This window comes from Hylaeus anthracinus, unplaced genomic scaffold, assembly GCF_026225885.1.
Source record: "Hylaeus anthracinus isolate JK02 unplaced genomic scaffold, UHH_iyHylAnth1.0_haploid 12001, whole genome shotgun sequence".
Taxonomy (NCBI): domain Eukaryota; kingdom Metazoa; phylum Arthropoda; class Insecta; order Hymenoptera; family Colletidae; genus Hylaeus; species Hylaeus anthracinus.
The window spans coordinates 13,117,631-13,144,380 of NW_026534348.1; the positions used below are offsets into that span (position 1 = coordinate 13,117,631).

Genomic DNA, 26,750 nt, shown 5'->3' on the forward strand with positions numbered 1-26,750 from the left:
TACAAGTCCAGAAATTTCTAGCAAAATATTCTGGAAAATTGGTTATAAGAGTTCGCTCATGAGAATTCGTTCGATGAGTGGCATCCTCGGTTATACAAGGCATCCTCGTAAAAAGCGAGTCTGGAAAAATGTCACCCAGCCCGCCTACCACTGCTAGATAAATGTAATGGAACGGTCACGAGTCGGTTACCGAGGATGTACTTACCCCCGACTACCCCCTAATCTTCCTCGTTTTATTTCTTCCATTCGCTTCTGTAACGAAGCAACGCCAGACAAGCTGTTTATTACCGTTATTTGTTTATTAAACGGGATAACATCTTTCTACGTACTCGACGAGAATTAAGGGCATAAAGGATGGCATCAAAAACAGAGGCGAGCATCATGTAGAAACAGTAGATACGGTTGGAAAGAATTAATCAAAATAGTTTTATGTTTCTTTCATAAAAGTTTAACGTCGCATCAACTGCATTTACGTGACTATTATCGATTACTGTTTGAGACCAATATAGTTTAAACGCTGTTAAAAAATCTTGAATTCTTCAACAATATTAAATTTTGGACGTTTGGTTTATCATTGAAATTTCCTCCCAAGGTTGGTTTTAATTGGTGGTTGTTCCAGGCTTCAGAAAATTTGTGGCAGTTGAGGATAATATATTCTATTGTTAATTGTGTACTGGATTCTTCACGTGTTGGTCTTGTTTATGTATCGTTTTTGATCTAATAACCTGCCTCTAATACGTATATTGTGAAAAATATAAATAAAAGTAATTGTAAGATTTTTTCTGAAAACTCTATATTCTTAACCCATCAGGAAATGTCGCGTGAAATGATTCTAATATCGTCCAGACAATATCAAAGGCAAGGTGTGCTGGTTTCTCTACGGAGGAACTGTGATATAGTAATTCCAGTTCTCAGAGAAAATTCTCCACGAAACGCATCGACCTTCGTAGGTTAAGAATCTTGCTTCTTGCCTCGTTTAAGTTAGAGGCGATAACTGTGATTTCAGGAAGTAACTGGCGAAGTTATCGGGAAACTGATAGCGAAACGGGCCGTGCTGTTCTCGAAGAAGGACTGCTCCAGGACACTTGGTGGGAGTGTATTAAAGGGGCGCTATGATCCGAGCTACAACCATCTTATGCATACGAATCAGTCTTCGAATCTCCTGACAGCTTTTGCTCGTTTCTGGCTAGTTTATTAAAAGCATGAAATGACTATCCTGCAATTAACGATCCTCGTCGAGAACTATTCAAATATGTGTCTCCTAAAATTTGGAGTTCAGAATTCGGATAAAAAATAATAATAAATAATTTTTTTAAATATAAGTAGAAAGATTTTAAAGTCCTTAATCAACGACATCATAAAGAAAAAATGTATTATCCGACCCAAAATGAAAGAGTACTCCCCTGACTCTAGAGTTAACTACCGCATGGTGGGTCATTCAAACCCCGGATCTGTACGTTCCTAGCTCTTTCATAACTCTCGCGTAGCCGCTGAATCGTCCATTATCTGAGAAGTCACCAAGGGTCAAGTCGATTGGGAAAACCAGGAAAAGTGAATAAGAAAACGGCATCACACGGACCAGACAAGAAGCGGAAGTAAGGGCACGCGAAGAGGAGAGAAGGTGCATCGGATGCATTCCGCGGCGAAATCGCCAGCGTCGGAGGCATTGTTGTGCACGCATTTTCGAAAAGGTCACCGCCCACCATTGTATTCTGTCGACAATACCCTGATGAGCCGGTATTGTCGAACTTGTCGAACTCTGTCGTGATCCGAAGCACGTTGAAAGGGCCAAAGGGAAGCCGCGTTCGCGCTTGTCTTCGTGCTGGCAAGACCGGAGGCTCCTGGGGATTCGATGAAATCGCTTTCATCCGGGAACCACTTGGTTCCTAGCTTCCGACTAAATATTTGTTCCGTTAGATCGCTGGCGAATCGGCCAAGTCCGTTCACGATCGAACGCGTCTTCCTTCGGAATTTTAGATACTTCGGCGAGACAATGGACATTCGAAATTCCTGACAGAGCGGAGGTTGTGCGTCGCGATAGAAAATCGGGTGAATTTCCTCTTCGGGGTCGTAAATTCCGAATTAGATTTAATAGCACGTGACCGTCGCGTTATGTCCACTGGCGCTCTACCAATTAATATTGAACACCCGATTGTTTAGTGGAGTTGCGAAATGGTGATAATATGTTCACGTTGGATTAGGTTGAATCGATGTTGATGGCGCTACGCATAATTTACGCGCGGAATTAACGTTATGCGAATAATTAAATATTGTTAGATTGTATTAGGTTGTCCCGAAAGTTTCTTTCGTTTTATTAATAATTAATATATACACAATATTTTATGTTTTATGTTACATTACTGAATTGTGTACGATTCATTTCGGTTCATTACTGTTACAGCATCAATGTCTAAGAAATTAGATCGTCTATTTATATAAACACTGTCACAGAAAATATTTGAATGCAACTCACGAAAGAAACTTTTCGGACAACCTAATACAACCTATATTGTTTCTATATGAGTTATGCGCAAAAATTGCACTCTAATTGGATAGTTACGTAGCAATGGAAAAAATATCAAGATACCATCAAGCGGGACGCACATTGGTTCTACATTCGACTCCATCGGGAAAGCTCTCCAGAGATTTGCTCTGCTTCCGGCAACGGCATCCTGCATTTACGTCCGCGAGCTAATTAAGCCGACGCATCCAAGGTATTTCGGTGAATCGTTAACGAAGTTCCATCCCTCATCTCTCGACGAGGATCCGCCTTAAGGCTTCAGGAAGCACGTACGCGTCGCCCAGATATTCGCTAAGCTGGCTGTACCTTCTGTACCGTCGCGTCGTTGTAAACGCGTCTCTTCATCCGTCGAAGCCATCAACATCGTACCGCTTCATTAGATAGACCGGATTACTATGGGATTCATTTCGTCAGCCCAGAGACTTTATCTTTCTCGGAGACATGAAACCTTTTCAAATCTTATTTGCCAACCGTGTCGCTTGTCCGTAGTCAGATATAGTTCTAGAGTTGTGATCGAAGTTGTCAGTGACAAGGATTCAGATAGAAATAATACTGTCGATGATGACTGACTCATTAGGCTAACGAAATATACAATGGTCTTAAAAAGCTCGCGTATACCGCACTGATAATTCTTTCATGCTGCACCATTCGAAAAATAATACTAGGAATTTTTCTGCGGTTATAAAATGAAATAATATGATATTTGACACAATTTAAAAAATGCCCAAGTCTGTTATAGAGTCGATACCATAGATTAAATCTGGTTATTTTTGCAAAAGTGTTATAATATCGTCTGACAGGTACTCAAGATCCTACCTTCAACGGCGGCCTTGTTGGATCCTTCCTGAACTCCGCATATCTGGCTTCGAAACTGTCGTCCCAATATTCCCTACTACGCATCCACGATGGCTGTAACATAAATAGAAAATGATGGTTGTAGTTAATTCCAGATCGAAGGCGATGGAAATGAATAATGAAAACAATTGCTTTACATACAAACATAGAATAACGAATTTCTACATAAACTACGTGTGATGTAGAATTTCTCCATCAAAGAATGTCTTAATGCGTTTCTCCGGATACAGTCAAAAGTTAAGCATGAATAGAGTCGCGTACATGCTTTCATACGCGTGACTAGTTTCCCCGTGTAAAGACCGAAGTTTGGGAACGTCTATACATAGGAAAACCAACCCTTTGGCGTTCGCGTATAGTTGCGTCGTATATGTATAAACAAACACTATCTTACACTGGAGTAAACAGAGATTTGGTAATGTCGTACTCCAGCATCGCATAGAGTAGACCGTTCAACCATAGCGAAGAGGCAGGCCCAAGTAGACGAGCTTGGCGTGCAAGCGCAAAGCTTTACGAAGTTATCCGCTCGTGCTATGCGTTTGTTGAATATTCCGTGAAATTACATGCTTCGAATTACACTAAATTGGTAACCAAACTGTTAGGCATCTTCCTTTTTTTCATTTGATAAAAAATAGCAAAAAAAATTAGGTGGACCAATACATTTTCGACCAACTGTATTGCGGCTATTCCGGCGTGGCAGCGTAGGGCAAATGCAAAATCGGCCGTGACATCTTTCAGAAAACGTGACTCGGTTTATCGCTCTTTATCGCGTTCACGCGAACACGCCTGGCCGCTTCTGTCATTTATTACCCTCGTTTGGACACGCCGTGGCGGATAGCGACGCGTATCTAAGGTGAAAAACCGGCGAAAGATGCAAATGCGTCCGCGCGTGACGATGATAGCCATTCCCAGCAGGGCGAAAAGAGAGAGGGAATCGCTTGTAATTGGCAATTTTTATGCGAACGTCGCGTTACGTTGCGCCTTTTTAATTAATAATTAATCGCCGACTCGCGTATCGCCAACGGCCAAGTGGGAATGCACAAGTTCGCGATACGTTGCTTGGACGCAATGAGTTTCGAACACGATACACGCGGATGATTCAGGCCTGGTTCGATGAAACGAGTAATAGAATTTACGGGCGGCGATAAGAAAGTGCGCGTTGCAGTTATTAACGAGCACACGGGGATGGTAAAACGAGCGGTTAATAACAGAACCGCCACTTGTTCGCCTAATAATTTAGCTCCAAGCGACGATGTGCCTTTCCAGTGAACGACCAATTAAGAGCATTAACGGTAATTATTGCTGCGGAAAAATTCCTATTAATAATGTCGACAATTTAGAGACCGAATGGGGTGTAGAAAGTATAGCGAGTCTAGGAGATGGTGGCTAGACAGGGGAACGTGGACCTGATCGGTATCCAAAATTTCATTTTGCTTTAACGTCTCTTTGTTATATTTTTTGGTCACCAGTGACTTTCTATCGTAAATCTAGTATTGAAAATTGGACTATGGCGTATGATCTGGAACAAAAAGCATCTACTTTTGCAATCAGTAATTTACAATTATATTTGAATTCTTTATTTGTTTTTAATTTTCCATCAATTATTCTTGAAATGTTGGAAATTCCTCGGAACTACTAACTAATATTCCTACCAATACGAATGGTTTTTCAAAACTGTGTCCTCTTCTTATTTTTCGTTATTCTTTCACCGACTCTTATTTTTATCCAGCAACCCTCAAGTGAACCTGCGGCTACTACCATCCCCATGAATCGTCCCAGCACCCATCAGGGGTCGGTATCTCCCTCTTTGGGAAGCACTGGCTTAAACGAACGAATAAGTTAACACGGAGAGAGAACTTCGCGTCTCATAGGACCACGGACGCAAAGACTTCGGGCGTTATCGTCATTATCTAAAACACGGTCGTTAGAATTTCGAAGGAGCTTTCGTGTAAAGCCGTTCTCACTCGTGGCACGTCGCGTTTCCCTTATCGCTTGGGATATCGTGTCGGAACAATTACGACGATAAAGTCGTCATTAAATAGAACGAGAGCGTTATATTTATTTAAATTTGAGGAAGCAATCGCAATTTTGCGTATTTTTCATATATCGTTAACGATCAACGATAGTTTTCGATGACAGATTATTCATTTGAATAATTAACTGCCAGAATTCTGTTTACTTTGATGGTTTATTTATTTAATTGTTAGGAAACATCATAACTGGCGTTAAGTATGTTTTCATTTTTACTCCCAAAGCTTTTCATTTCAAAACCCACCAATCTATTGAATAACACATCTACATAAAAAAAGAAGTCGAAAATATAGAATAAAAATTTGATATGTGAGGCTTCATTCTCGAAGAAAGCGCGAGTTGTCTAGAGAGAGCTACGAGAAAAAGGAGGCACGATGTCCTGGTTTAAAACAGCGACAGAACGCGAAGCGACCGGCGCAATGAGGTAAAACGAAATTGGAATTCGCCGAGAATCCGATCCTCCTGGCACCAGGCAGACGCGGTCTTCGCGAAATTCGAGGATCCTTTTGTTTCGACGAAACCATCAGAATTCCGAGCGGAGAGCCCTGAGGTTTCCACCCTCGTTCCTCCCAAGCGATGGCTATTGTCTGTAGGCTTTCGAAAATAAACTGTTTAGAACTTTATTTAGTTACCGGTGTCATTGGTCTTCTCGAAAATTGCTTCCCTTTACGGGAACCAGAATTTCAGTGACTAGTTTGTTTGGATAAAAAATTGATTACAATTTTTAAAACCTCAAAGTTCCAAAACTTAAAATAATATGTCGTAACTAAATTGCAGATGTTTATGCAGATTAATATTTTCACAGATAAAGAAAAAGAATTGTTTGAATAAAAGTACATCTTATCTCCTAAACGTTATAACGTGTATATTATAGTTAATATTTTATATATTTTTGCATTTGTTATATCGTTTTTTCAGTTTTTGATAGGAATTTGTTTGAGGCTTAACGGTGGTTTTCAGATCAAAGAAATTTTAGATACAGATATTGCTATTGCTTTCCAAGAAAATTGAAATAGCTTGCACAAGCAAACAAGAAAGTGTATCGAACGTGTTCTAAGCGAGAACATAGAACTTACAAGAGGAGAAGAAAGAGCTTTACAAATTTCAAAGGAAACAATTTACAATAGACGTTCACGAACCTGAAAATTCAGAAAATGTTGGAACATCATGTATCTGTAATGTATCTTTAAGACAACACTATTTCTAGTTGGTCTATAACATGGATAAAAGTGATGAATTCATCCCCTGAAAGATCATCCCCTGCAAATTTATCTTTCTATTGACATACACAATGACCAATAACCACTACACAAGCAATTCCCGAACACACTCGCGTCTCTAATAAACTTTTTCGTAGGTTCCATGTTTCGGAACTAGAAACCTTTTTATTTTATTTCGAATTCCGGAACGTGGAATCAACCGAAAAGTTTACTGGAGACGCGAGTGTACTCGAGAGTTGTGTGTGGTGCCTCATGTCCTTCCGACAGAAATAATGCTACTAAAGGCCGATTACAATGTATTGTCTAAAGGAGCACGACGCTAACATTTTACGCGTTACTGTGACTTCTAAAATTCAGATTATAATAACCTTGAATAATTTTTACTGCTATTTCCCTTGCATCCCACAAATAATCCACGGTGTTCCTAGTTCCGAGTGACTCTTAACGCCAAGGAAGGCTCTAAGCACTTGCTCCGATCGGTTCGCGTCGAAATCGTCGAAAATGGGTTTGCAATTGGATCGCCATTAGCTTGAAGGGTAACGAACGTGGCGAACGGAGTGTCGAAGAAAAACGAACCGTCCCTTAGGGAAAAGGGATGAATTCCCCGTCGAGTGAACGGGCTGACGAAAGGATCGGGATCCAGGAAAGGGGCGATATTCGAAGGTTCAAAGACGGGGGAGTCGAATAAAAACAATTAGGGGTAGAGTGAGAAAGAGAGAAGGGTTGGATAAGGAGGCCCTGGAAAATGTACACAAACGCGTTAGTCCGCGTGATGATAGCGAATGGGGAGGTAAGTCGAATGGTTTATGGTCGTGGGAGGAAAGGAAATGCGAGGAAGTGTATGGAAATGTATTCCAACTGCAGGTAAAAGAAACGAACTTGTGGGCCAGGGGGTGGGTCATGAAGGTAGAACCTTCGATCATTGATATTCGTACAACACGTGTGCCTACATTATCATGGAATTAGGCAAATCGTCCTAAGTAGGCGGAGGACAGCGAAGAATATATGTCCACATTAATTAATTAAATCACTATTTTCGTACTTTTACGAGTACTACATTTACTTATGATGAATAATATGTAACTTTTAAAGTTATTTGAAGGGTCTTTGTTAATCAACTGAAATTGAAAAGGAGACTGAAAATATCTTCACCGATGGAACTCTTGAAATCACTAAACTAACCAAAAGTAGGAGGCATGTATTATTTTAACTGCGGAAACTCAAGTTTAAAGAGTAAAACTAGTCTCCAAAGTTTCCCTTTCTAATACCATCTTGAAAACTATTGGAGATACATGGAAGTTCCTTAAAGAGAGTTTTCGTGCTTTCTCACAGGAAATAACACGATGTTTACATCTGTGGTGTAAACTGCTGGAAGTTTCTGCCTCATGCAGACGGATAAATCTGTATATTAGTTCATCAATATTGTCTTTTACGAAAATATTCATTAATCTGCCTCCATTGAAGGTAATAAAAATCGTCAGTATCGATCGGAGTTTTGTATTTAACTATTGTAACCTAAAAGTCAAATAAAAAATGTAATATATTATTCATTAGAATTTAATAAATTACAAGAATGTACAAATTAAATTACGTACAAATAGTTTTCATTAAAATATCTAAGACCATTTGAAAGATATAAAAATGTTTAAAACATGAGTATTTATACTTGTCCATAAAACAGTTGTAAAAAGTGTGAACTATATTATATATATTATAATATAGTCTAGGGATTTGTTCATATATCATTTCTTGTATTCAAGGAACCCGAGGGAAAATGAAACAATTAGAAATGTTCAGGAACATGGTATCTGAAGATTTGTACATAGTATAAATTGTTTCCATTTCGACAACGATATGGATGCAATGCGTCGAGTAATTATGATGTTACCTAATATTTCCTCATTAAGCTCATGTTATCAATATTCCCTGAATCCTGTTTAATTGATGGCGTGGTCTACAACATTTAATTTATCTAATTGCCATGTAATTCGTATTAATATCGAGAGGTAAGCATTAATTTATAATGTACTTTAAATTACATAGCATTATCGGTAGTTGACACCATTCGTCAATTTCGTATCTTTATCTAGTTTCTCAACTTACAAGCATCAATTGTAACATCTCATTTTTGTCAAAACCAACCAGTTTTGTGTTCTGATAATGTTTATTGTCAACCTTACAAAACAGATTCTACTAAACTATTTATGGACAATGTTCACTAATTCCTTGTTACCCTTAATGAGAGATTAAAAAATCAATTTTGCGTCAACTTCTTGAGTAATTGCACGACTTATTGGAAAAAATTCCATTAAATGTACGTTGCGGTTGATTTATGCATGACGGTCCACCATTTAATCTAGCCGAGTAGCCAAGTAGTTCTTGAACCAACGATTTTCTAACAGATGACTGGAACGTGCATGACGTATTGCTTAGCTTGCTCGTTTCTTGGATTTAAATCTGCTGGATTTTCATTTTTGTAGTCACTTAAAAATGTTTGCTGCTTCAATATGCATAGCCAGCGTAGAAATACGCTGGCAATGGTAAAAGGTAGCCAACAAAATTCTACAAATAGTTAGAAAATTTGAATGTCTGAGAATCTCTGTGCAGAATATCTGCAAGTAGCTATTTGGGGAAAAGGTGGCCATTTCTAGCGCTTCATGTTAAGGCAGACAACTGCATTAATCATCAGTAGACTGCGGATGTTAATCCAAATTGATATATTTTTATACACAGATGAAGAACAGAAAATTAAATTAAATTAAAAGTATGTTTTATCTTCTAAATGATGTAACGTGTATTTTATTTTTTATATTTCATGTATGCATGTACTTGCTCATACATTTGTATATTGTTGTATATTTACAAGATATATTTACAAGAGAGACAATAACTCCATTGTTTCGTAATTGCTTCGTAAAAGCTACTGGTTCGAATATTATTATTTTGCAGAATACGTTTTCCAATAAGTTCGTTACCTATGTAGACGTGGACACGACCAATTGCTGAAGCGAATCCCATGAATTAATGTACACCGTGTATTATCAGAAGGCAGTTCGACGAAAAGATCGATCTGGGATGAAAGTTCGACGCACGCCGCGTTTTCGGGACCGAGTAGATCCCAGTCAGCCAGACAGATAAATGGAAAGATAGATAGCCAGAGAAAATAAGAGAGGAGAGTTCCGCCACCATGGGAGGGGTTGGATGGGGGATGAAGGTCTCTCTTCTCGGGTCTAATTTCGTTAAAGGCGCGTAAAGGCGAGGCGTAAGATCGATCGGGGGAGAAAGAGAGAATCTTCCCGGAAAATAATCCGCAGTGAAAGATGGCCTCGGTCGATGGATTAGGGCTACCGAAGCTTTTCACTGTTTAATTAACGTCTGCGGGATTAACTCTGTTACAAGGAAACTCGGCTGATCAACGGATAATCGATCGGTCTATGACTGGCCGACTGGAAAAATGTCTGTCGCGAGACTGGTTAATTCAAATTGAATTTCCTACCCTACGTGTCAAAGGGTGCGGGTCTGATTGGAGGTGGGAGTTAAGACCGGGACTATTCGTATTTTTTGTAGGTATTCGATATTGATACCACTACTATAATTCGAACGAGAAAATATGAAAGAGCGTACAGATATTGCTATCGGTTTTGAAAATAAATTGAAATAGCTTGCACAAGCAAACAAGAATGGTATCGAAAGTGTCATAAAGAGAACTTTGAATGATTTTTATTTCTTAACTAGCTGTTAACTAGCTATCGAATATTATTTTTATTTTATGTATATTAGCTACTTATATGTTAAATTAGATATAAAATTTGATATGTTATAAAAGAACTGTTACATTCTGGACAATTGAACTTGTCGACTATACAAACACCGTTCTGCAAAACAGCACCTAGAAATAGTATTCGATTATTGCTTCGCCGTTAATGGTTTCGATATCGAGGTATTCGAATGATAATCTTCGAAGGTTGAAACGCGCGATGCAATATCCGAATATGAAGTTGATCGAATAATCCCAGCGCTGGTTTAAAGCGCCAGAGTAAAACGGAGGGTAGCTCGAAATTGAAACGCAGCCCGTGCACGATTTCAAAAACGGGTAGAAAATGGGATACAAGTGTAATTTCACAGCGGCGGTGGAACGCGAAATTTAATGCAACGACGCGGTAGAACGGGGGAAAAAGGGAATGAAAGAAAGAGCGCACCGCGCGAACACTTTTTTTTTTTTTAAAAAAGCGTAAAGCGAAAATTCCTCTCGCTCGGCCGGAGGATTTCTTGAAATTAATATTTTCAGGACCTCACGCAAATAATTATCGTCGTATTCCTGCACACCGTGGAAAATTCAATTTTCCCTGTTCCTCCCTATTTTTTCCCCCTCATTTTTTCATTTTTATTTCTCGTCGGGCTATGTGCCAAACGACTCGTAGGAAGACACATTCTCTCGCGGAAATATTCGAGCGATTCTCCTCGTAGTCGGACAATTTTTTAAAAAAATGCAGCCGCGATCCTGCAATTAAAAAGAGTCCGCGTTGCAAAGGTAAACGTATAAACTTTATTTAATTAAAAGAAAGCGCCGCAACCACGTATTCATTTTTGACGTGTCACCAGAGGCGATAGATTAACTGGAAAATGCAATAATTTGAAGTGAACGTTTGACCGTATCCATGTGTTGTGATGCAAATTGATTACAATATATTTTTCATCTATACTTTCTTATAAGTTAAATTAATGTTACACTAGTAATTAGTCAAAAATACATGTGATTATTTATTCTTTATTAAAAATATTTATTCACTCAAAGTTGTTGTTTAAGATCGACGAAATATTTTTTTTTTTTTGTAAAATGATGTTTATAACTGCAAAATATTTGGAAACCAATAGTGTCTATTGTTAAAAGATAATGCGGAGATAATCTCCATTTAGTATCGGAAATTATTAATTACGCTTCAATCTTAGTTCACGAGACGAAGATCGATCGACTAATTCGCAAACTGTAAAAAGAAAAGAATATGCTTCGGAAGCTGAACCGCATCATCAGAACCAAGTCAGGAGGAAAACATTATTAATCGTCGACTTTTCCTGTCGCCCGGTCGACTCACAATGATTCGTCTTTCCCGCGACGGCAAAAAAAAGAACAAAATTTATTGGCTGGGACGAGTGCAGGGGTAGTTCTCGCGCGTTTTTTTCGCTCGAGCGAGGCGTAAATAATTGGGTCGATGCGGTGAACGTGCTCGACGAGTGGCTAACTGAATCGAATTCCTCGTCAGCGTGACGCTTACCGTCAAAAGAGGGAAAAAAACAATGAGAACCACGTAGTTTGAAGCGACGAAAGAGATATCCAATTGCATCCACGACTTTTCACTTGAAACTTCAACGTCCTCAGAGAGATAGTTTCCAAATATGGCTTCTCACATCTGATCGGTTCTTGTTATTAGGTTCTCCAATAAGTTCTCGTGCTTTTCTTTGTTTGCTTGTTTTGCAGCAACTTGTTTGTCTGTTAGCTTAGTGTTATATACCGTTCGAAAACTTTTTTCTTGTTCTTCATGTAGGATATTATCATTTTTTGGATAATTTAATTTTAGCTAATTTTCAGGGAATAGAAATGGAATTTATAATTTATTTCGCCTTTCGTGGCATTTGTCTACAAGTTATTAAAGCTGTTCGGAATATATTCGAGCTGCGTTTGGAAAGAATGCTATAACTGTAAGGGCAGCACAAAATTGGTTTGAAAAAGTTAAAAATGGCAATTTTTTAAATAAAAATGTAATTATTTAAATGTACTAAATAACGAAACATGTATGCGAACAATATTAACCCATAAATAACAAAAAATCATTAGCCAGGAAGCCAAGATTTGTAAATGCAGTTACAAGGGCGTGTGGATATGTACATAAATAAAGAAAAAAATGTAATTAGTTTCTCCTACTATTAATGGAATATGTAACGAATTATTGGTTGAATATATATAAACTGTGGTACAAAATAAAATATATAAGATTTCGTGAAGTTCATGAATGATCTCACAACTTTTCCAGATAGTTATTAGAGTTGAGTAAGTGTCCATATACTTTTGAGTGCCAGTGTAATTTAGAGTGTAATTATAAGATTCAGAGCATAACGTTAAACTCGAAAAACAGCGAGCTAGCGATCGCCCTTGTTTATCCACCTGCTGACACGAAATACCTAAAAAAAGAAGCAACGTTCTCTAAACTGGAACGCCATCGCGTCTGTTCTGTGCAGGTGGTTCAATCATGTAGATCACCCTCGCTTCGCGTTCGAGGGTAATCTTCGTGCGCGAGAGTGGCTGGAAACCATGAACTATTCCGCGTCAATCACGCGTCAGGAACAAAGGAATGCTTAGTGCACTGGATGCACCCATTTGCCTCCTTGTCGTAGACGTTCCTGTCGCATGCGCGTCTCCTTTGACGCGCTATTAGACGACGCTGGGGTAAAATAAACCATCGAGCCCTCCTCGCTATCAATCAACGCGGGGATCCTGATAAATTGAGCTTTTACTCGACGTCGAGGGTGAGAAACCTCTGCGCCCTGTGATAGAGAGAGGTCTCGAAACACTACGTCGGAGTGGAAAATAAAACTTTGCTCCATCCAGGTTTGAAAACTGAAGCTACCGATTACGTGTAAGCTTCCAGTTAACCGCTCCTGATCGCGTTTACTTTAAATTCCAGGGATTTCAAAGCAAATGGATAAAATAGTTGAAAGTTTCTAACCACAGATAATACAATTCTAAAGTACAGGAATTCAGAGTTGGAAGTTTAGAAAATTTCAAGTTTTTAGTTTAGAGGGTAACAAACATCGAAGTCTAAAGTTCTAAGTATTCCAAATTTGAAGACTGTAACTCACAAGAGAAGAGGAACATTTAAGTTAAGTTACAAGTTTAATGTTAAACAGATCTTAAATCGTGAGTAGAAAATCCAAGACTGTCATTCTGTAGATAAGGAAAGTCCGAGTGTGAGAATTTTAATGTTCAGAGTTCGAAGTCCAAGATATCCACTGCACAGAATCCAAAACTCAAGAGATCTACTGTTCGGGGTACAATATCCACGGGATCCAGTGACCAGAGCTCAAAACCCAAGCGATCCGACGTTCAAAATCCAAACGCCAACGGTTACTCGCACACCTAAATCGTAATCCACGCAGAATTTACAAACCAAATGCAATTTACTCGTCGAGTGACGTTTCAATGTTGCAGACGGTAATAATGAAAGTTGTTTCCTTCGTTCTCCCGTTGGTGACACTGGACAAGTACAACGGGGAGCGTAACGATTTAATTTATTCGAAATTTGTCGAATCGAGTGGGAACGACGGCAGAATACCTAGATTAAAGGTAATCCCGTATCGAGCACGACTACGGCCGCGTAATGTGCCCTAATGGGCCGACTGGGCCCATGTAAATTACATTATCCGAAAATACGGACGAAATTGCGGGGACGCATTATCGCGCGATGCGTCATCACGGCCGCGATCCATACATTGCGAGGCGGAATGAAATTTACGACGGCCGTATAATGCGTATTCCGGCGCGGAGGGGTGCTCGCGGGTCTGGAAACAGAGACGCGTTTTGCTCGACGACGGGAGGAATAAATTGCGTTTGCGGCATATCCGCCGCCACTCCGTCGCCGACGTAATTGCTTGTCCTGTGGCGCCTGGAAATTTACCGGAAAGATCGAATCGTTCGGCACCGATGTTTAGTTTTTCACTGCTGGATGAGTCGTGAAACGGTCTGGACCAGGGGTTGCCAAACTACAGTGGGTGTAGTATGTATTCGTACATCCATCAATTTCCCAAAAAACTTTTGTGTGAAATTGTAGTTTATTAACTGCTTTTTTTTTATAATCAATGACATTCTACATATTCTCGGAAATCTCTAGAATATAGTTCAAACAACGATTACTAGTTTATATAATTTGCGAAATCAACAAGAAAATACGAAAAATTGGTAGAAATATAGAAGCAATAAGTATTCGCACGGTTCTTATGACGAACAATTTACAGTAGAATTTGTAACATAAGCACATCAGTTTATTGCTTCGTGGAAATTAGAAAACATTAAATTTCAAACAGAAAAAAAGACTTAAAAAATGCACTAATAAAGGAATGAAAGAAGATCCCACCCCGAATAACATCGACATTTATGATAGTTAATTTAATACCTAGAAGAGTTGCAGTAATTATATAATCAAAAGGAAAATCCACGAAGTATTAATTATTTATAAATTAATGTGAATTTCGTTTTTTTTTAAACGCAGTTTTAAAAATTTAACGGTTGTAAGAATACTCACTGCTTCTGTATTTTTATCGATTTATAGTTTTTTCTTGTTGATTTCTCACTTATACAAAATAACTAATCTTTTCGTACTGTATCTATTCTAGAGATTTCCAAGAATATGTAGAATATCATTGTTTATAAAAAAACGAGTTAATGAATTACAATTTCACATAGTTTTTTTTGGAAATTGATCGATGTACGAATACTTTCTACACCTACTGCATTTCTGACAAGAAGTGTTTTCGAAGTATCCGGGTCCGATTTTTTTCACAGTCTGCATACAGTTCTGTGCAAAAATCTGAGACAGAGTACTTTAAGAAGAAGATACGCTTAAGGAAGAGTACTTTTAGATATTGTCGGGATCCAGGTGAGGAACACGGAGACCGATTTGTACGCTTATAAATATATTTCGGACGTTTCAAAAATACAACTCTGGATACAACGAATACCGACGGAAACAAAATAACCGACTGACGCGCAGAAGGATCGTGACAATAGTGCTGCTTTTCTGAAGGTTTTTAAATCTTATATCCTAGACCTGATACCGAGCGAATCTATTTCGAACGACAGGTTCAAATTCTTTCTTATAACGATTCGCTGGACCAGATTGTGCCCGAGTCATAAAAATCAATGACACGTGAAACATTAACGGCCATATGAGAAAATGCGTTGCTGCTAGCTTCTGTTAGGTCAATGGAGAGGAAACGTCTGATAGTCGATAGTCGAAGATAGTCTTACGCTCGAGGAGGTTTTAGATGTCTATGATGCGTTCCTGAAAGCGATTCGCGAAAACTGAAAACATTATTTCAAGTTCCGTCTCCAGCTTGGATTCGGTCAAGGTTTCTCAGGTTAAGATACACTTGAAACAGCCTAAGTGGCTTGGTTGTGTCCCCTTTTCCTCATTTCACTGGAGGATTAGCCAGAGCAATCCAGTTGCCTGGTCACTTTAACCTAGACGGCCATGGCATCGATCGCTTAATCAAGGAAACCCTATGACTCGTGTTTTCTCTGGCACACCCGACCCAGAAACCTAAAAAATATAGCTTCTGACGAGAAACCCTCTGCCAAGGCGACGCTCTTCACCAATTTACGCGAGGACATAAAAGTATGCTTCTCCTGTTTCCCTCGGATGCATGGATTTCCCCAGTTGCTTTCGTCATTCAAAGTGCCTTGAAAAACTAGCGTTGCGTTTGCTATCATCATTTGAGAAGAAATAGTGTTTGAAAGGTACTAGTGTCGAGGTTAACAGGCTAGAAGACAAATCAAAGGAAATACATGGAAGAAAGTGGATCACTCTTTGTTTGTGCAAATTTTCATTATATTTTAATGATTCTTTGTGAAGAATTTCTGAAAATAACTTTGCTTTTTCGCGCGTCTAAAGGAGACTATATGATAGACAGTCAGAGCTTGAAACAGACAGAGCATACATCAATCAACGATTGGGGCCGTCAACGAGTCTTACAGTTCTCAAACATAAGCTTTTTAAGAAATCGCAGCTTTGCTTCTTGAAATTCCACAAGCCACTCCATCAATCATCGTTCCCCACAATCCACAAAAATTAAAAGCTTTCTGTGGTATTAACGGGACCAGCACGATCAATCATGGAATGAGAAGAGAATCGTTTCGATATCCGAAATCAAACCTATTCACAGCTCAGATGCAGATTCTTCTAAGTCGATGACAATGCCAGGAGCCTGAAATCCTGGAGGACCCTTTCCTCGTGGATATGCAGAATACACGCAAGATGGAGAGACCGATCTCCCAATAGGGAATAGGATCCGCTGATCAAGGAGCTCGCCTTTCAGGGGATCTAGAACGTGTTCAGCGACAGCGAAGGAAAAAGGTACCACGACGACAACGTCGAGGCGAAAGAAGACGAACGAGATGCGAAAGAGGTGGACCCTTTACCTCCTGCTGAATTCTAAGGTATCGACTTTTCAATTGGGTCACGTACACTGCACACCAACGCGCACGTATGTATGTACAGATGCTCGGGGCTGCGTTGGGAATACACCGTAATGGAAATCGAAAATACTACCCGCGAGTGAAAATCACGGTTTCTCGTTTCCAGCCTCTCGTGGTTACTTCTCAAAGTTATGGTCTCGAGTTTCAAAAATTGTTTTCCTGAGTCATTCTACTATATTGGTTGTTAATTGTGATGCTGGTGTCTTCTCGGTGATATCAATTGATACTAGAATTATAATTATAAAGAACATCATCAATTATAATTCTAATCTGACTTTCCCATGTAGTCTACTCACCAATAATATTTCTAGGGTAATCTTCGTTAGTTCAGGAGTTGTTCCAGTTCTAAAGTCATTTTCTAGTTTTATTTCCAGTAATCTTGGGCAGATCTGTTGTTATAATATATACATCCTCCTCAGTTCTAATAATAATTCTCAGGTGTTTTTATCCCGAAAACATCATTAGTTATAATTCTTACTTTCATATATTCTTGGATTATGCCATAAGAATATCTTCGCCTATTTTAGCATCAAGGATCTAAACTTTTCTTACGTTCGCTCCTAGCTTCGTGTTCATCGGTTCGATACAGCTAGTCACATCAACCCTGGCACTCTGTTGAGCGGCGCAACTTTACCAAGCGACCAGCAACAGCGACACGATAGCCTCTACGAATGCCTCGAGGACATTTTCGCTGGCCAAGATAGAGTCACAGGGGGCTGGTCGAGTTAACCGGTTAAGGGTCGCCGTACGTCGACCGCATTATTCATTCGACCAGTGAACCGAGGGTAGTACGACACAGTCGAAGCAGCGGAGCAAGAGGAGAGTTGGGGATCGGCACGTTTCACCACGTCGGCCAGTAATGCGAGCGGTAACGGAAAGCTGTTTAACTTGCGGCTACACCGGACTTCCGAGTCGGTTACTCCCCTCCAAACACCTTTCCCTGGCGTGCGTGTCTAGCCTGCGCTTGGCCCTCAACAGGGAAATGCATCTATAAAGCGTAAGTTATTAGGAAACTATATAGAACTATGGTTTCGCGTTGATCCGATGAAACTAATCGCTTGCATATCGAAGTACAGCTGAGCCTCTTGAGAAGAGATACGGAATCGTTGTGTCTCCCAACTATGGTGACTATATGATGTGATTCGTCATCCAATCAAATCCTTGATCATCCCCTTAACCTTACAAATTGAAGATATTTCCAAGTTAATAACTATAACAATTGAGGTATGTGCTGGAATAAGGAAGCAGCTCCATTTTGTATAGTTTGGAGGTTAGAACATAATTACAGATTTAAAAAATTCCTTTTCCATTTTACGTTCTCGTAAGTTTATCCTGTGTAATCACTAATAATGTTTGCCTGGACTTACGATGTCCCGTAAAAAGAAACGTCCGAGTGAAAGGATGCAATTTAGTTTGTAGAGTGAACATCTATATGAAATCCCTGACGATAAACATTATCTCGATAAATTTGACAGCGAGTAGTCTGCACAGTGAACGTCACGGTCTCGCGCAATTACCCTAAGGGCCAGCGTATTCTCGTATCCAGGACAGCTCGCACGCAACCGCCAGCGCCATTGTGTCACATGCGAAACAGAGTAAACAGAAAGTTTGCCAGTCGCTCGAGCCGCACCCTCTGTTTCCTTAACAATAATTTAATACGTCAGGGGTGTTCTCCTAGTGTTTACCGAGCGTTGTTAAGCGGCCACTGGCATGTTACGAATTTAGAATCGCCGATGCTATCGTTATCGAGCTGCTTATTATGCGGTACAGTGATTAATTAGTGGCCCGATTTCCTCTTGCGGTCGGCGACATCGAACTCTGCGCATCCGAAAACAGAGCCGATTGAGTGTTCGAGGATCGGTGGAAAGGAGAGTAATTAAAAACGTTTATGTTGAGTATTCAAAGAATCGCTTACTTTTAGCGATAGAAAAAAAAATAATTAAAGAAGAGTTGTTTGATTTGATCGAGGGCCACGTAATGTGGTGTCAATAACATTTTTATCAGTGGAAGCGTAGAAGAGATATGAAGGTCGACTCTGTTTTTTTTTAAATAAAATGATATAGTTTCTTATATACATTTTGATAGAGTGTTTCGAGAAAAATACAATGACCTATAGTTGATCTTTGTTTCTACTACTATAGAAACTTTGTTGTACTTTATTGTACTAGCCTGAACGTACAACTCAACAAGTTTAATAAGATCTTCGAGGATAGTGGATTGAGTGTGAAGCGATTGCTGGGTATAAGACTAGTCGATTAGCCTATCGCCTAGATCTACGTATGTATACTCTTCCTAGCTAGTATTACGTTATGCACCTTGCAATCTAATAACCTTCGCTGCTATTGGATTTAACCCTTATCAGTCGTATGCCACATCTAACGTGGCATTGCCATTATACCGTATGAGTTGTATGTCACGTGGGACGTGACAAGAATGAACAAGTTGAATTCTACTGCTCGCAGCGTGCATGGATATTTGCTTTCATTCTAGAGTGGTTACGAGATAACAACTAACACGTTTCTCGAAACTTTAATTATTATTTTATTTTAAAAACGAGTGAGGAACATTATGACATTGTGGAAGATAATAATTGCTAAGATCGAGGATTCTGAAAGTGCTTTTGATTGTTCGAACACTCTTGACGTACACTTTATTGAAAAATACGTCATAATCAAAATAAGTCATTTCTTATGTGCGTTAATTAATATGAATGCTGTACAAGCTGGTGCGACAATAAATAAATAAATTCAAAGAAGAAGCCTTATCCGTGCATAAGGTGTTTCGGAATCTTCCACCTGACGATACATCTGCTTGTTTGTCCCGGAACAGTAAACCAGTTTATAACGTACCCGAATAGTCTCGACTGTAGTCGGTGGCGCAACTGACGTCGGCCCCAGGGCTAAATAAATAAACTTCAAGCTGTCGCGCGACCCTCCGGTTGTAACCTTTCGTCGCGATTCTTCTCCCGTCCTTCGTCGGTAAACGAAAAGAAAAACAGAAAATTCCACGGAGGACGGCGAGCACGCGTCAATACTTCGATAGCTTCGAGAAAAGTTTTCCAAGCAAGGTAATAGAAAAAGTTTCTGGCTCGATCGTATTATGGCTGCGAGGCGAGCAGCCTCCGTGACGATGTTTCGCATCTTCGGGGGCCGTTCGACCTTTTGTTTCGTCCGCGGAGGGAGGATACCTGGGGCAGGAGTTGAAAGTAAACAGCGCGGGCCAATAAAAAAGACAGTATCCATCCGCGGGGAGCGTAATAATAAAAATCAGAAGGGAGTAATCTTCTCCTCCATCGTTGCCCCTGTCCCGTGTGATACGTCCACTTCGTTCGCCTTCTGGGGAAAGAAAATTACGATTCTGGAGATAGACAGGCCAGCCAGGAATCCACGGGCTTATCTTGGCACTCTAAAGCATCGGTTCTCGTTTTATTTTCTCGCGACACACTTGTAGAGTAACGACCACCCATGTCTAATACATACTCTCCGCACATCTGATATTGTTTGATATATTTATGTTAGTAGTTTTATAAATTTATTATAATATTTGCAGATACGCTATGAAAGTAATAATTATGTGATAAATACATGTATACATAAAATATACAATTATAATAATATCATTACGTTCAAGTATAATGTGAATATATAGTTAAAATTATATACATAAAATTTAAAATACGCTTAAAATATTCCTAAAGTAAAAAATATTTAAATAAATTCTGTAAACAAAAATCCAGAAAACCATATTAATATTTAATATTTGGCCTCCTAACGTGGATTCTCCCCTTAATATGTCAATTATGCACTCATGCCTTTACCTTAATCGACTTAACTCGAGAACGATTCACTGCTGACACTTGAAGTTTAATACAACATCACCAGGGGTCGTCCACTCAGTGGCACCAGGGTCAACGTCGGTCCACCGATCAAGGAATTTATCACTGAGAACTGTTCGTATTCTCGTTTAGAATACTAAAATGACCGCTCTCCGCGAGTTGCGCGTATAGAGCGACCCTCGCGACAAAAATCCACGGAACACATTCGCTGGAGAGGCTGTCTGGTTGTTCCAGCCGCCAACACTTCGGCACGTTTAACACGGGGAATTGCACTTCACGGCAGAGGATCAGAGAGAAGTCAAAGAGAGACATTTTTGTAGTTTCCTGCGAGCGAGCGTGGCCCTCGAAAGCGCGCCTTCCGACGGCGCGGAAAACGGAACGTAGGGAGAATGAAAGGGCGGATATAGAACGACGTTGGAACGCAGGAGTTAGACTATCCGACCTATCCCCTCGCACCTGTGGTATCGGTCGGAGTGGATAGACCACGGCGCAATGCGAACGTGTCTACCATGATTATAGTTTGATAAAGATTCCCGGTTGTTGCGTCGCGACTCGTTTATTTCGCGGACTTGTTCCTCTTCGAGGCGTCACTCTCAAATTCGCAATTTATCGTTAATTTAATTTTAGGCACTAAAATTTAATGAGTCGAATCTCGAACTTTGATTCCACTTACTTCCGTTCGAACTTGACTCGATTTGAAGCTGCAGAAATAGAGCCTTTCAGTACCAGGCTCGATGATTCGAATAACGAAGAGTGGGTTCATTACCGAGATCATCGCTCCCCTAACCTGGCCAACCTGCCGGATTAACAAAGTTCAGTGGTCTTTGAACTGTTGGTGTAATAAAGCATTCAATTGCTTCCTTGCCAAAGAGCCTGCTGGGTAGGCTTACCCATGAGTTCATTAGCAGGTCCAAGTCGAAACACGCTTCCTTCCATCATTCCCTCTCTCTCATCAACCTCGTCCCTTTACCAACCGTTATAGTACCTTTATCGAATGAACACGAGTCCAATATGTCTGCATTAATGCACCGGACGAAAATGGCGAAAGGAACGAGCAACGGGTTTCAGAAAAGGGGAAAGAGAGGAATTGATTAAAAGCCGATAATGACTTTTTCGACCCAGACCCGGCAATTCGATTTTCCGATGCGCGTTCACAGCCGAACGCTTCGCTTCTTTTCAAGGAAGAGAGCAGAAATCGCGGCCCTCTGTCTGCCGTTGACCCGATGCTCCGGGTTTTCCAGGGAATGGCACGCGAATGAAATGGCCGACCACGAAGCAATTGTTCTCCTTTTGCTCCTCGAATTAATCCAATTCCCAATTACTACGAGAGGAAGCCTCGCGTCGAAGAAAAAGAGGAACCAAGGCTACAGGCCGTCCACATTCTGTTTGCGACGTCCATATTCCGACGTATTTGATGGTACTATCTACTAACAGTCCATCTTTATCGATGTTTCTCTGTCTGTAGAAAAAGGTCGTCTTACTTTCATCATTTTCTATGTTTTTTTTTGAATTGAGAAAGCACGAAAGGGATCGTTTAAACAAGAATATATTTAAAATTTGTAAAAGTAGCCCATAAACGTTTTCCATTTATATGGACATCCTTAAATGTAGGAAAATAATTTTACCATTCACAAAAGTGCTACCTTTTTTATAATATGTGGGCAAATGAAATTGGTAATGAAATTAGTATGTGATTGATAATGAATGTACAAATTAGAAGAAATTGTTTGTTTCAGAAGAAAGAGTAACGTAGCTTTATTTAAGCAGCCATTATTATGTGACGATTGAATTGCGTAGACCAAAAGTCACATTTTAATTTCATCTACTCGCGTATTATTAAAAACGTATTCTTTTCTTGTAGATGATGAACCAACTAACAGCGAAGAGAAACTCTCATTTAATACATAATGAACCATAACAACGTTGTTATACTTGATTTGTGCCCTCACGTATAGGTCTTTCGAACGTACTTGGCGAAGCCACTTTGCATACTAATGTCGCACGTTCGTCTAGACAATGGAAACGCAAAACATGGTTTACATGACAACGAACAAGCACTACGACGCGACTATTGAACTGTAGACACGACAGCTATAGCTGTATACATTATTAACACAAAATTCATAATCTATGAGCTTGAGATTTGCCGATAACACCTACTATGCCTATCCAATCCGGATGACATATTGTTTAGGTTCTCTCTATGTTTCGACGGAAAATGTAGGCTGAAAATGTACAATTAATCTTAAACTTATGACGAGTACTTTGATGAAAAAATCCACAGCGACTATGTAGACGAAATTTTCGAATTACCTAATCTGGAATCGAACCTTTGAAAACAAAAACTGCCAACGTTCTGTCTACCATCCGATAAACCGCTCTGGAAGTGTATCGAATGTTAGCCACGACCGATAAAACGCATCCAATTGACATGGCACAGGTAAATCCGTGCGTGCCTCGGTTCTCTCTGACTCTCTCTCCACAAAGAGGCGTTCGACGTTCAGCTAAATGTTCCGCCCGCTATGGGCAGTTTTTTTTCCTCCGGCGAGCTACCGTGTTTTCGTGCGATTAACCACGATTTGGTGTGGTTTAATTCGTTCAACCGTAGCCGGAGTGTATATCGCTGCGGGGCTCACCCGCGCATGAAGATAATCGGCGCGTACGTGTTACGTGGCGTTTATTATCGTCGTTGAAAAATTTCCTTTCGATTGGCCTGCGACACGGTTTTTATGTCCCTCTGGTCGACAGTCGGCGACGATACGACAGCTGTTGCACTTTTCGAAATGAAATTGAAATGGGCGACATCGGTAACCACCCACCGCCAGAAATTTATTTGAAATTCTGACATTGAACGATGGTAGCTGTTCGTTTACAGACAGTATGCCGTGTGCGGGTGATTCCAATAGGGAGTATCGAGTGATGAGAACTCGATATTTAGCTACTAAAATATTAAGCACTATCTACTAAAGTATCAACCAACGAATATGAACCGTACGCGAAGTACCTATGTGTGTTTCAGTAAATTCTCAGATACGCTGTAAGCGAAGGTAGTATCTCAGAATAAAAAAAAAAAAAAAAAAAAAAAAAAAAAAAGAGTAAGTGGAGCAATATTTTTGTGTTGCAACATCCATTGTAACAGGTAAAATCTCATAATTGTATTGTTCTCTGCTAAAAGGATTTTACTATGGTCGAGTAAACCTCGATTTCGAAATTCCAATTACTGTCTAATTAATTAAATTGTCCGACGTACATGGAAAATTTGACGAATATCTCGTTTAAATCTACATAATTACTGGATCAACTGGCCATATCTCAATAACGCTTTATGTTATCCAAATGCAATGAATTCTGCAGTAATCTATAGAAATAAATCACGGTTGGGTTTGCTTGTTTGTTACCGCGTTACGGTCAAACGACTGGAGGGATTACGATGGAACTTGGAACGCGTCCATAAGCTGCAACCGATGTAAAATATCAGATACATAACATTGCAAATTTCTTGTTGGGAGAGTGATTCCGGAGACCGCTATGAAAATAGCTGAGCACGCTATCTCGTTCACCACTGCTTTTGCAGCAAAACGTATGTGACAATAGTCCATGTAAATTAAATTTTGAAACGTTTTCGTAACATATAGTATTTCAATCGATTTCATAGAAAGGGAGATATCTACTCGAAACTTATTGTCCACGGAATGGAAAATACGACGCGTTTTTGTCAAAATATCGAATAATGAATAGACAATGGATCTCTATGCATGCATGATACAGCCAGTTTCATAAGTATTCACATCCTTTATTGACGAAATTTATCTAAATTGAATGATAATTATTTTCTATTACAGACAGCCTGTGTAACCTTTACCTTCGACTTCGAACGTCGAACTGTGTGAATTCATTCCTTCGGTTTGTTCGATTCGCTGAATAAAGAACGTTTCAGTGCCGGCGTATCTATTATTAGGGACAAACGAACGCGAACAATCAGGTTAAGGATCGAATTGAACGAACGCGTTCTTGGCGATTGTGGTCTCCAGGAATTACTCTCGCAACTGAACGAAGGGAACACGATTTATCCAATTGTTTGGCTTAACCCTTCCGTTCATAGCGTGTCCAATGTGGCGCATTGAAATTTCATGTGATTGTTATTGGAAAGCAGCTCTTCCTTCCTCGTTACTGTCAGAGCAAACGTTTGCTTGCTAAGGCCTTGCAGTGGCATTGAAAGCGTTTAATTAAAGACGACGTTTCAACTTAAGTGAAAAGATAGTTAAAACACAAACGATATATATCATTGTATTACAGTTGTGATACGAGATTGTCGAAGTAAAATTGTTTTTTATTATTACGAGTGAGACATTAAATAAAATATTGATAAAATATATTCTTTAATGCAACACAATACAGAAACATAAGTGATTATTCATTAATAGATTGAACACTTTTATAGATACTTATTCTAATTAAGAAACTGCCCATATAGTTATAAGCAAGGGTGTTATATGTTGACCTTGGTAATTTTAATGCCAGAATTCGAGTGTGACACGTCACAGGAGTCGAAAGGGTTGAATTCATCTTTTAAACGTTTGCGGAGGCTTTCAAAGACATCCACCTGTTTCGGCCAATCGATAATCCTTGCATCGTGATAAACAGGCAGTGGTTATCGGTGTCGGCGATCGTGCCAGAATCACGCGAGCTTTCAACGCGCATACGACGGGGCAAATTGAAATTAAGCCTGCCATTTTTCAAGCCAGCACGAACGCCTGGATGGTCGTGGCAGCTGTGCCCTAACGATGAAAAACCATGCATTTTTTCCAGCAGCCATTAACCGCGTCGATGTATCGAGCGGGATCGTCGCTGATTGGACGAACATTTGGACTTTTAAGACCCTCCGTGCTGGTTGAGTTTCCACGTGGGAGCTCAACGGTATACGACACTAACTTTTATGGACAATATCGGAGAACGAGGCCATCGATAATAACGAGGTTATCGCGCCGCGGCTAGATCAACCATTTTACGAGTTTCGCCAGGCAAAATTGTTATGGCGGTTGGGGGAACGTTGTATCTTAATCCGTTGCAACAAGTAACGTCCGTGATGTGTCCCTTCTGGGCTTTGATTATGATGAAATTTTGAAAGTTTTTAGAACAGTCGAAAGTAACGTAGACGTATTCCTTTTAGTCATGGTAAATCGAGTATAATGAGTGAAATTAGCCTCCTAAGTTACGGTTTAGGGACCGGACTTGTTTTGCACTATCACATACCGTATGTTGAGTACCGAGTTCAGAATAATACCAAAATAGTTTAATCAACTTTTATATTGATTAATGAACCTCTCACGAACATTTCGTGAGAAAATTTGAGAAAATCGCGAGCACGATGGGAGCAACGGGGAAATACCATCCTCTTTGGGAGATTCCAGAGCACGTGGAACTTCTTCATACGCAATAAAAAGGAAGTGTGCCGTCAGCGCGGCATTTTCGACGCTCACTCGAGGAAGAATAGGAGATTAGAACGACGGCATTGTGAGCTGTAATATCCGGTCGAGCAAGCTATGAAAGGAGGGGATTACAGAAATTCATTTGCCTCTGAATAACCGGGATACGTGTGTCGTTCCTGCAGTATAAACAGGGAGAATTCGAGCCCGAGACACTCGCTAATCTCTTCGTCGAATTGCGGTCCGGTTAAAAGGGTTTCCCGAATGAGCATTGTTATATGGCGGTAGGGTCGAATTTGGCGCCTGCGAAAGCGAGATTTTTGTCAATAGTGACAATTTTCAACTAAAGACAAATGTATTAGGTTGTCCCGAAAGTATCTTTCGCGAGTTGCACTCAATTATTTTATGTGGTCGTGTTCATATAAATAGACAATCTAATTTCGTAGATATTCATGTTGTAACAGTAATGGAGCAAAATGAATCGTGCACAATTCAGTAATATAACATAAAATATAAAATATTGTGCATGTATTACTTATTAATAAAGCGAAAGAAACTTTCGGGACAATCTAATACCTATATTCTGGATACGTGAAACGTGTATTAACACCGATGACAT

General features: G+C 39.8%; 1 protein-coding gene across 3 annotated transcripts in view; it reads right to left on the minus strand.

The window, feature by feature from the left end:
- Positions 1-26,750, minus strand: part of LOC128891451 (alpha-mannosidase 2) — a 136,695-nt gene that overhangs the window by 27,934 nt on the left and 82,011 nt on the right. For all 3 annotated transcript variants that reach the window (XM_054150938.1, XM_054150940.1, XM_054150939.1), the window contains one exon: positions 3,338-3,430. In XM_054150938.1, the coding sequence (XP_054006913.1) occupies positions 3,338-3,430 (93 nt within the window). The remainder of the gene's footprint in view (positions 1-3,337; positions 3,431-26,750) is intronic.